Source organism: Sinocyclocheilus rhinocerous, unplaced genomic scaffold, assembly GCF_001515625.1.
Source record: "Sinocyclocheilus rhinocerous isolate Xijiao unplaced genomic scaffold, SAMN03320098_v1.1 scaffold2369, whole genome shotgun sequence".
In the NCBI taxonomy this organism is placed as follows: domain Eukaryota; kingdom Metazoa; phylum Chordata; class Actinopteri; order Cypriniformes; family Cyprinidae; genus Sinocyclocheilus; species Sinocyclocheilus rhinocerous.
Window position 1 is genome coordinate 348,117 of NW_015645530.1, and position 12,038 is coordinate 360,154.

At 37.8% G+C, this 12,038-nt stretch overlaps 2 protein-coding genes across 2 annotated transcripts in view; one reads left to right on the forward strand and one right to left on the reverse strand.

Moving 5' to 3' along the window:
* tmem30c (transmembrane protein 30C) overlaps window positions 1-1,254 on the forward strand; it is a 4,863-nt gene extending 3,609 nt beyond the window's left edge. The window contains exons 5-7 of the mRNA XM_016509682.1: window positions 13-162; window positions 244-456; window positions 988-1,254. Of these exons, the coding sequence (XP_016365168.1) occupies window positions 13-162; window positions 244-456; window positions 988-1,175 (551 nt within the window). The 3' untranslated portion in view covers window positions 1,176-1,254. The remainder of the gene's footprint in view (window positions 1-12; window positions 163-243; window positions 457-987) is intronic.
* A 1,291-nt stretch (window positions 1,255-2,545) lies between these two features.
* The window catches only part of LOC107706081 (discoidin, CUB and LCCL domain-containing protein 2-like), a 20,735-nt gene continuing 11,242 nt past the window's right edge, over window positions 2,546-12,038 (reverse strand). The window contains exons 6-12 of the mRNA XM_016509660.1: window positions 8,603-8,736; window positions 7,213-7,364; window positions 7,003-7,131; window positions 6,220-6,313; window positions 5,624-5,670; window positions 5,431-5,544; window positions 2,546-5,341 (exon numbers count right to left, since the gene is read on the reverse strand). Coding sequence (XP_016365146.1) covers window positions 4,968-5,341; window positions 5,431-5,544; window positions 5,624-5,670; window positions 6,220-6,313; window positions 7,003-7,131; window positions 7,213-7,364; window positions 8,603-8,736 — 1,044 coding nt within the window. The 3' untranslated portion in view covers window positions 2,546-4,967. The remainder of the gene's footprint in view (window positions 5,342-5,430; window positions 5,545-5,623; window positions 5,671-6,219; window positions 6,314-7,002; window positions 7,132-7,212; window positions 7,365-8,602; window positions 8,737-12,038) is intronic.

Sequence of the window (12,038 nt, forward strand, 5' to 3'; positions counted from 1 at the left end):
ATTTTTTTTAAGACTCATTAACAGTGATGTATAATCCAACGGATGTGTCAGAAATACAAGTTAAACTCTACAGGAAGGGCATCGCTTGGTACACGGACAAAAACGTCAAGTTCCGTAACCCTCCGACCAACAACACATTCACTCTCCAACAAGCCTTTGAAGGTAGGCTACACAGCATACACCACACATTTATGAACATATGTGTCAGTTTTTCCTCATTGTTGTCTCTCTGTTTGTTCTCAGGCACGACTAGGCCCTTGTATTGGCAGCGTCCGGTTTATGAGCTGGATGACACAGACTCCAACAACAATGGCTTTATAAATGACGACCTGATTGGCTGGATGAGAGAGGCGGCCTTCCCTAATTTCAAAAAGCTTTATGGGGTTCTCAATCGTGCTCAAGGGCCTTTCACTGAAGGCCTGCCTGCCGGCAACTACACCCTCTCTATAAATTACAGTATCCTTGCTTGATGGAGAACAGAATTGGTTGTAAATGGAAGGAAATTGTTCAGCAGCACTGACAGGCTTTCAGTTTGGTGAAAAAACCTATTTAAACAGCTGACAAATTTACATAGTCACAATGTGATTTTTTTTGTTTAAAGGGATGGTTCCTCAAAAAATTAAAATTCTGTTATCGTTTACTTGCTTTCATGTCATTTTAAACCTCTATGACTTACTTTACTCTGAAGAACACAACATGTTTTGAAGTATATTGTTATGGTAACCAAACAATTTTGGTGACCATTGACTTATAATGCATGGGAAAAAACAACAACAAAACCCCCCCCCCCAGACATTTCTCAAAATATATTTTTTACATATTGCAGAGAAAGTAAGACACAGGGTTGGAACAACAAGAGTAAGTAAATGATGACAGAATTTTAATTTTTGGGTGAACTATCTCTTTAGGGGATCATGTTTATCAGTTACATTAGTTTGTTTGTTTGTTTTTCCTGTAACTAGGTTTTGCCTTGACCAATAACTCCAGATTTTCCTGTCGAGCCCTTTAGAGGTCGGAAGGAGCTGGTGATCTCAATGGTGACCTGGTTTGGTGGGCAGAATTACTTCCTGCCCATAGCATACCTGGTCACCAGCGGACTGATCTTGCTGACGGCTGTCGTACTCACAACGGTGTATGTGAAAGTGGGCAAAAAGGGCAAGAACATGGAGGAATAAACCAAAAGATGGAAATGTCCATCAGAAAACAATGATGTAAACATTGCACTTAAGAGTCATTATTAGGCACACTGAAAGCAGTTAAAATGTATTAAGTTAACTTTATATCGGCTTTTCTAATTTTGAGAATAAATTGTTTACCAAAACCTATTTGATACGATTCTATAATAATATTTATAGTCTTATATACAGTGGAAAATATACAGTAACAATCTGAGATTCAGAATAGCAATCAAGTGTGCAATTTGTGTTATTTTTTTTACTAAAATTGTTATGCTTAAAATATAATCTGTAATGGAAACAAACAAACCTGTGTTAAAGCAGAACATTGTAAAATATAAACATTTTCACAAGTGGACTTTTGAACTCCACTGTATGCTACATAATTATATCCTGATGAAATGTAAAAACTGGCCTGCATTTCCAGTCAGGAAATGAGTAATGGATAATTATAATTTCCAGCTGTCTTGAATCATGGCACTGGGGTCTTTTCTCACATTTGACATATTCTAAGTTTGGAATAGCATACTACTAATTTATGTATGTTGTATGTATATTGTGCATAGTATGCAAATTTACTTTCTACAGTAGCCTACATACCCATATGACTTACAATGTGTAAAATGTGCAGTAGACAAAGGGCACACTTAACTTGATCTAGTTACAGTGCGATGAATGAGCCAACAGCAACTGTATACTGTTTAAAAACAATTTATTAAAATAAATTATAAATAATATTATTCAGCATAAAGTGCGTCCCTCATGTATGCAGTAAGGAGTGTACCAGTAATGTGTCCTAACTGCCAGCAGGGGGCGTCTTTGACAATTTGTTTACCGAACTCTGCGTTTACTTGTTATATACAACATACAACACACAACAGTGCGTGGTAATTTTTCATTTAAAAGTTGCAGAAGATTACACTAGTTTACACACTTGGCTCATGTATTTGTTATGCGCCAAATAGTTTAAAGTGACTCTTTTGTCAGTATGTCAGTTTGGTATAATGCAGTGTCACTCAGTCAGACGCTAGAATAGTACTTAGAGGAAATTTTAGGGCTTTTGTCAGTCTAAATAGTTTGTGATTGTTTAATAATTGTTAATGATAAATTTATTTAGTAGATGACATATCAAAGTGTGACATAAGTGTTTTCTAATTTATAATTATTACACATGTATTATATCCATATATTATTGAGGGACTACGTGGAATTTGTCATTTAAAAATCTTTTGTCACTGCAAGACTACTTGAATGAACTACATAGTGTGTATTTAAAATATTGAAAAATAACATGTCTTTGTGTTAAAATATACATTTCAGCGTATATCTTTATATACATTTTAAAATGAAATTTTGATGTTGGAAAAAAAAAGACATTTTGAAGCTCAAATCTGTTAATATGCTTTGGGATTTCAGCTGCTTGGGTCACATTAGAGGTGTGTTTATATTTTGATATATTAATGTGAATAGTAAAGGAGTAAAAATAAGAAATGGCACTGCTGAATAAATTTGAAGGCTAGGATACAAAGCTATTAATTAATCCAGCTGCCTGGTTTTTGTAATTACATTTTATTTTTTAATAAAATTCAATTTAACATTTTAAAATTGTTTTCTATACAATCAATCTACAGTACCAATCATCATTTAGAGACAGATGTACAGTCGGCAGACACACATGAACACACACACAGGCTTGTGGATACAGTGCACAGAAACACATTACATAGAACTCTGATAAGATTTCAAGAACTACAAGCAGACATGCACATACACGACTGAATCTGGTACACTTTAAAACACAAGACACTGAAACATACAGGCATGTCCATAGCACCACCACTGTGGACATTTCTTTGCTTTAAGCCAGTAAACTAACGCAAGTACCGAATTATGATTTATAATGTTGTAGTAAATGACAAACATAACAGTGTACTATTTTGACTTTGAACATGCAACATCCTGGTATCCAAAATCCATAGCGTGAGGCAATGTTTGGTCTGACAACATTAAATCAAATGGATAATATGCTTGGATTGATTATCCATCAGGTTGTTTGGTCTTCAAGTCAACAATAATAATAAAAAAAAGATATATAAAAGACAACTTGGCACAGAGTGAATCCTGTTATAGGCAAGAATGTCGGTGTTTTGCTCTTTAACCTTTGACCGCTAAAGGGTCACATTTGGTAAAGTATCCATTAGGACAGTGTAACTATGGAAGCAGTGCATGCTTGGTAGCTTAAACTCGACCTGTTAGTGGTTTGGGAGTATTAATACAGACACATCAGCAGCAAAAATAAAATGGATTTTTGCGTGGCACAGGTTGACGTGCATGACTAATAATATACTTAGCATGAATGTCTATGTGCAGTCATGCACGGAGGACTTTTCCATGGAAATTGAAAATGCAGCACCAGCACCATTGCTGTACCATTATTTTTAAGAAAGGCCTTGCTAGTTCCTGCGCTGAATAAATGTTTGTCAGTCCGTCCTACTTAAATTTATTCAGACTTAACTGAACAATGCACACAACCATCATCTGTTCCAAAACCTTGTGAGCTACCTAGCAAGACAGCATTTTAAGGCACCAAATGTTCTCTTCTGTTCTGACTTTCAGCAACTAGCACGGATTTGTCCAGACTGTAAATTGGGGCAAAAATCAAGACAAAAGTTCTGTATTCGAGCTTTAAGTCAGTGACTAACGATACGAGGCATCGATGCAACCCATGAAAAAAATTATATATATTTTTATATATCTGTAAGATATACTAGAAAACTTGTTTGACTGTTGTTTGTTTCCAGTACAAGTACATTGTTATAACAACTCAGTACCTAATTTAGAATTCAGAACACTAGATTTGCCCAGAAGACTGAAAGACTTTCTTGACTGTTGTCATGGTTTATATCATTGCACAAGCCAATGATGAACTGTCATCAGATGACTGATGATCTCATGTGTGACTTGATTTTTTGTTGAAGATACAGAATTTGCAATTTTCAGAGTTCAATTATTATATTTTGGCTGCATTTGTGAGTTGAATTAAAAAAAATTCAAACGGGCAAATAATATCGTACAATTGATAGATCAACCGCAGGCCCCTGAATCTATTAAACTGTAACCAGATCGAAAATATTCTATCTCTGGCTAAGAAAACCAATGTCAGATGTGCACCCCTATAAGTTAGTATGCTGCATTGTTAAGGCAGGTGTCTATGTAGGCAGTATAGATAGCAAGTTAACTCACCAGGTTTTGGAACAGAACTAGAGAAACCAGCACAGGCCTGTGTTGCTATGTCACAAAGAAGGCACCTATGTAACAGCAGAATACAATACAACAGTGCAAAATGACAGTGAATCACAGTGTTATGAGAGTGTTTGTCTATTCATTTGAAATGCGATCATTTGTTATTCTGCGTGAGGGTGGTTTTGTTGAAAATATCTTTGCCTAAAGGGAAAAATGTGCCTTACAACGAGTGATCGAGTCGAATACATCTCCGCTCTCTGAAAAATGCACAGATATCTAAGGACTCACAGTTTGATAGCAGAGCAGTCACATATTATGCACTCGTACTCACACATTTAGACATATGAACACACAAAACACCCACAAAACACAGTAGTGTAACGAGATCTCTGCTGTTCTCTCTCTCCTGACATTCCTGTGTGTTATTTCAGTGATAGGACTTGCGCGGCATACAATTTGAGACGGCACATTCTGATCTGATCTGCAGATTTCTGGGAAAGGTAGTGTTCAGCCGTGGGCTTCCAAAAGGGTCCGCTCTTCTGCGATTGGTCAGTCTTTTTTCTGACACGGTGCATTGTGGGTATTCTGTGGCACTTGGTACAACTGTCCCTCTGTGGGTGTGGCTTGATCAGATGTGCTCTTGGGTGTGTCATAGGCTGAGCTTGCTGATTGGCTGCTGTCTGTCCGAGCCACTAAACCACGCCCCCTGAATGGTAGAGTGCCTCCTGATAGGTGGTTAGCTCTGTCAATCATGATTGGCATGGCATATTCAGTGCCAGACGCAGGAAGGGGCTCAGCGTAAGCATGGTAATGTTCAGGGGAAATAGGAGCATCATACTCAGGGGCATCGGCTTCTTCGGGCTTGAACGTTGACCTTTGTCCAAGAGAGGCCATTGTACTGGTGACAAGTGGTTGGGCGTATTCTACACAGAGAGGAAAGGCAGAAAATAGATTGTTCAAGTGTTTGTTGGAGAACATAAAACTCATTTGAACAGTTTGTTTGTATGTGTACCTGCAGGCTCCACCCGGGGTCTCTGGGGGTCTACTCTTGCCGTGGAACTGTAACGAACGCAGTCTTCTCCATCCAACTTAGAGGGCAGCAACTGTTTCATACTCTTCCACCACACTAAAGCACACATTCACGCACATTTAATCATTTATGTAGGTGGAAATGCAAAAGAGTAAACAACTGAGAACAGACGCACCTGTGCGCTCCCAGTGTGGAAGGTCATAAGTCACCTCCGGGCTTTTTCTGAAGGTTTGAATACAGATGGTGAACATTATCATCTCAAATGGCTTGTCCTTTAAGCCTATTTGCATTAAAGGTCTTTGCACACCGAGCCCGAAATTCTCGACCGGAATTTTCGCACGTTAAAAAATAAATATGACCTCACGTTGTGTCAATCACGTTTACACACTGCCTCCAAAACTTTCGTCCGTCATAAAAAAACATTCGGACCAGGTTCGATTTTCTGCGTTTTCGCATCTGTAGCAAGCATTTTGATAGGAAAGGATGCCGAATACGTCAGTGTGCAAGACCTTTAGTTTACATTTTCATGAATAACAAGGTTTTAATATTAGGCTAAAATAAAGTAGTCAACATTTGAGGTGGATCAAAACCTTTCATCAAAGTTGTCGTAAAACCAAAACAATACCCATTCTTGCCTTAGGACAACTTTGATTAACTTTATTGATCCATTTCAAATGTTGACTACTGTATTGTAGCAGAATGATCTATTGGTGATTTTTTCAACTATTTGGATCACACATTTTGTTGAGATATCGAAATGTTTTTACTGACCTGTTCTTCCACAGCCACGAGCACACTATGACCAACACAGGCATTGTCAGAACCACCACCAATACAGGAACCAACACTGCCACCAGCGCCACCTCTGTTACATTAATAACATTAATCTAGTGTCAATTAATACTGTTTTGTCTAAATAAATTAAAAAAATTAAAAACTAAATTCAAAATGCTGCAAATAATACTAATACTAAATACTGTATTCAATACTAAACAGTAATGAAGGATGGATTAAACTAATTAGAATTTGGCTATTTCACCCAATTTTTGCATGTGATTTGTATTTTTTAATCATTGTTAACTTAGCAACATGCTAAAATGAGAATCCTAAGTGAGTGCACTTCATATGAGAATCAAATGAAAAGAGTGTTTGCTGCCTACATAAAACAAATTAAAATAAGTCATTTATGAGGTTACATTTCACAAAGAATGCTGCCTGAGGGGCCATTCACACAGAATATGCTTTAGCCTTCCAGTGTGCTGCTTTTTCATTGTTTTTAATGTAAAAGTGCTAGACAGAAGTGTTTGACCATTGCATTCACTGCTTGCTTATGACAGGATTATAATAACCCGGTGGTCAAGTTAAAAGAAAAAAAAAAACTCGAGGCCATGAGTTTTTTGTCATTCCATTGCCTTACATTTTTAAACCAAAAAGTGCAATCTGTGTGAATGAAAGGCCCCTAAGAAAGAAGATGCCCATATAGACAGAAAGGCAGCTCACTGAGGTTTATAACAAAGCTCATTTGTTAAATAACTGAATGAAGTGTGTTCTTACCATCGTGAGAGTGCGGAGGCATGGTGGTGTTTCGGATGTTGGGTGTGGGTGTTGTTTTCTCCTGTAGGGGGGGCACTGTGCTTTTTCTGCGAGGGGGAGGAGGGGCTGGATGGAAGATTCTTGGCCTCGCTGACCAACAGAAAGAGATCCAATCATGTTTAGCATAGCTAATTGGCCGAATCGGAGTCCGATTTCTCTGATTAGTCTCACCTGCATGAGGTTGGCAGCCCAGCAGCTCCATTTTAAGGGCGATTCTCTGGTGCCACTGCAAGGGACATATTCGGATGAAGCGCGCTTCAATTGGAGGAATAAAGTTGTTCCGCACTTCCTGGAGATAGTTGGTGTTGCCTTGGAAAATCTGTTACAGAGACACAAGGACACATTGCCTTGGCAACAAAGAACATTTGGCCTCAGACCAAGGTCCATCTTATTTACGCCTAATCAATGCGCTTCTCGTTAAGCTCCCTGACAGTCGATGGACATTCATTATTAATGACCACAGAGTGCACTTTAATTTCAGGCTCCTTAAACCTCAGGAATGTAAGTAAGAGGGAGAGAGATGCAGAGTTATCATTCTGTCTACCAATCAATCGGTTTATTGCATAGAAGGAAAAAAAACTCAACCAAAAAACGGAATCAAATCTAACTAGATTTGCATTTCCAGAAAGAAATACCAGTGCTTGCAAGGCAGCAAAATGCTTTAATAAGTTGAGGTTTTGGGCTTTGATTCTGAGCAAATGAAATGCAGCATCAGAGATGTTTTGCACACAGCATGCATCTAGTTTTCCACCAGCTGTGCATGAGAAGCAACACACAACGCAAGATCATCTTCACGGTGTAGACAATCATAGATAGCTGCAAATAAATGCATCCAGTATGCAAATGTTAAGCTGTCGCTTAAGCTGTGTTCACGTCATGTCGGAATTACCATAATTACCAGATGACAATTTAGAGCAGTTCAGGTCCTCTGACTCAGAAAGTATTCGTTTCTATGGCAACACACGATTCATAATGAAAAGACAGATCCACGTGCTGCTTTGTTGTTTATGACGGTACTTAATTCACTACATTAATTCACCTCTGTATGCTCTTGTGAAATACTGAAGAACAAAAAAACGACTATAATAACTATAATATATTTAAGTCAAAGCTTTGATAAAATTTACTTTCCAACTTGTAATTACAAGTTCAAGAAAAATAGAGACGGTTTTTACTTGTTGGAAAACTTATTAGACTAATTCCATACTTGCTAAAAACTATAATGAATATGTATAAAAAATATACATGTACATATAAATATACATGAGATAGATAGATAGATAGATAGATAGAGAGATAGATAGATAGATAGAGAGATAGATAGATAGATAGAGAGATAGATAGATAGATAGATATTGTAGAAAGGGGGTTCCTTGCAATATTTGGAGGGTCTTTGGCAAAAAATTGGAAAACCACTGCATTGCACAGTTAAAGGGAATTAATTTGCAGAAAAGACTAAGAAAAAGAGGAATTTCAATACTGCACTCTTGCAAGCCCTGTAATCAAATGAAATATATTTTCCCATGAAGAAAGCAAGCAAGAATGCAAATGGGTTACTCACGGCACAGATGTCACATTGTTGGCCAGCGAGCTTTCGTAGTGTGGGATGCCTTTGCTGCTGACCACACTGATTTGCCCCCCCAGAGTGTTGGAGACCACACCCGCATGAACACCGGCCAGACAGAGAGGAGAAGACTGCAGAAAGAGACGGTGAGACATTAAGGCAGCTGACACTGACTCACTCACCTAAAACCCACAAGCTGTGACTTGGCATGATGAGGTCACATCCTTGAAGCAAAATTGCAGTGGTATCATTCAAGCCACTGTGATAAAGAATGATGGATGGTTCATTTGACTAACTTCTTCCAGGGTTTAGACAGACAGACACACACACATAGAGTTCTCACAGGCCACATACACATTGCAAATTTTTGGGAAACACAAATGGGTCTATTCTATTCTATTGGGGAACACTATTCAAAAGTTTGGGCTCAGTAAGAAAAAATAAAAATGTAATACTTTTATTCAGCAAGGACTCATTAGATATTGGTAATATTACAAAAGATTTCTATTTAAATAAATGCTGTTTTTTCCTAAACCCCCCCCCCCCAAAAAAAAAACTATCACAGATTCTACAAAAAAAAGCAAATTTTTTTCACTATATTAAATTAGTAATTGCTCCTGTAATTAATTGCAGCCTTGGTAAGCATAAGAGACTTAATCTCTTAAATTATCTTTTGTGTACAGTCAACCTTAAACCTTAAACTCAGGATATGGTGATAACCATAGCAACATGAGTTGTTTTTCAAGAAACTAACATTAGCTACCAGAAATGTATTATTATTATCCTGTAATTCTTGGTAAACTACAGCTGACAGACGTCCACCATTTAATTTGCTCATTAAAGGGATAATTCACCCAAAACGGCCATCCTTTAATCACCCTCATGTTGCTCCAAACTTTGTATGATTTTTTTCCCCTTCTGCACGTGGAACAAAAAACGTCTTGAATGTTTCAACTGTTTTGGCCATAGAATGAATGTCAAAAGGGTCCAAAAAGAAAAAAAAAAAGCCATTGTATACACTTTTTCAAAATATCATCTTTTTTCTGAGGAGAGAGTAAGTCATGCAGGTTACGTTTGACACAAGGGTGAGAAAATGCTGACTGATATGCTTCTGCTTTGTTCCTGCTCTACTTTTGAACATTTGAAATCAACTGAAAAATTGGCTGTCAGTTACAGGTGTCATTCCAATAAATAACCAAATCTGTTTGTGTCCATTAAAAGAATCAGGTCAGATGCAACTTGGTTTTGATTCTTTTTCAATTGTGAATGTTGACTATACAAAGTTATTCTGCATGCATTCTGTGGACTACTGATGAAGAATAGCGGTAAAGCTTGCCAGAAAATACAACTCATTTAGCAGCTTATGAGGAGACAGGAAATGTACCACATTTGCCATCTGCTGTGGCAGCACATAAAGGACGAAACGCAAGTATCATTTACACACCTAATGTGCATCCTACCCTCTATTTTGTTGAATTAGGGCCTTAAAAAGCTCCTTGTCTTTCTTAATAAGTTCCCTAATGTGTCCTAGAGCTGCACAATTAATCAAATAAACAAATCAAGATTATGTTTACAACAGATATGTCTGCTGTGCATGTGAACGTAACATAATCAGACGCATTTAAATCAGTCTTATAAGCCTGTCAGCAAGAAAAACAGTCCTAATAAACAAGTTTTAAACAATCTGATCCACAGATGCATGTTTTACAGTGCACTTATATTTGCGGTGGCACTCGAATGCACATCATGCTGAAATCACGACTTCCAAACTCGTAAGCTGAACTTCCCAGAAGGACTTCAAGCACTCAGGAGAAAATAACAACCACATCTAACTGCAATGTGTACATGGCCAGAGTCACTTGCTGCCCAACACTGGAATAATAGTAAAATTGCTAGTTTAAAAAGAAAAAATGACAGTTCTGATTAAACATACACACACAGTTGGGACTCCAAACCAAAAAGAGACCACAAGCACTAGACAAACTCTCAACACCCACACACACTAGGCAAACTCTCAACATCCACACACACCGACACCGCAAACATACACCACTTCCTCTGGGCAAAATAAAACACCACTCTTGCCACAAACAACGCGTGCACACACACACACACACAATCGTAAAGGCGTCATATGGGCCCCACACTAATTCTGAGGGTGTATCTGAGCTGAGAAACAAGACTGTTGTCAGCTGGTCTGCATTAGAAAACCATTCAGCCAAACCTGATCTAACATCTCCCCGAGAAACACGCTGTCATACACACATAAAAACACGCACACGCATACATCCAAACACACAGACGCGCATACCAACACGCCCCTAGGAGACCAAGAGCTCTAAAACTGACACGCAGAATCATTTACAATGACTCAACTTCAGAAGAATGTCTGCTTCACGCTCTGTCTTTCCCTCAAACTCATATTCATACACCCTAAAGTTTGAAACATGCTCTCAAGAAGGAAACTGCCTATTGTGTTCAAACAGACAAAATGAAATCATCTAAACAGTTTTAAAGCAAGCAGGAAGCATTAAAGCAGTGATGATGATAATGTACGGCTAAGACAGTGTGCGGTCGTGCTAAAAGAAATATTCTTCAGTTAAATACAGCTGACAGCATCTGTGACATGCTTTTCATCACCATGGACAATCATTTTGACTCATACCTTAATCTGTAAAAACATTAGTTGATGCAATTATACTGTGTTTTAAAGATGCTATTGCTTTGAAAACACAACCAAACAGTTAAACAACACGTGTTAAAAATATTATAGCTGCCTGCGTGATATAATCATTTATTTGTGAACCTGTGCAATTTCAAGAGCCTGTAAGACTTTCAAAAAAGATGCAATTCATTGAAAAAAAAGATTTCTAAGTGAATGCCTCCTCTCTTGTAGTACATCAATACATATTCCTTATGGAATGAAGGACAGTTTTTATAAACATTTCTTAAGAATGTAAAGACTTCAGACGGAACATTTCAAACATGAAGCCCTAAGAGAATATTTTTCTTTGAAGAGCTGAATCACTGCAGTTAAAGAGGATAAACAAATCATATAATGCAGAAGCAACAGCGCCCGCACTTCTTGTGTCCCTGAGCATGTCTGGTTTGTTTGAGTCAGATCTTTTCAGTGATCTCAAGGATTCAATGTGGTCACAGTGGTTCTCAAGTTGAGAGCTCACTTGAGAAGAAGATAATCAGTGAATAATGACTTAAAGGGGTCACATGATGTTGCTAAAAAGAACATTATTTTGTGTATTTGGTGTAATGAAATGTGTTTATGCGGTTTAAGGTTCAAAAAACACATTATTTTCCACATACTGTACATTATTGTTTCTCCTCTATGCCCCGCTTTTCTGAAACGCGTTGATTTTTACAAAGCTCATCGGTCTGAAAAAGCGAGGTGTGCTCTGATTGGCCAGCTATCCAATGC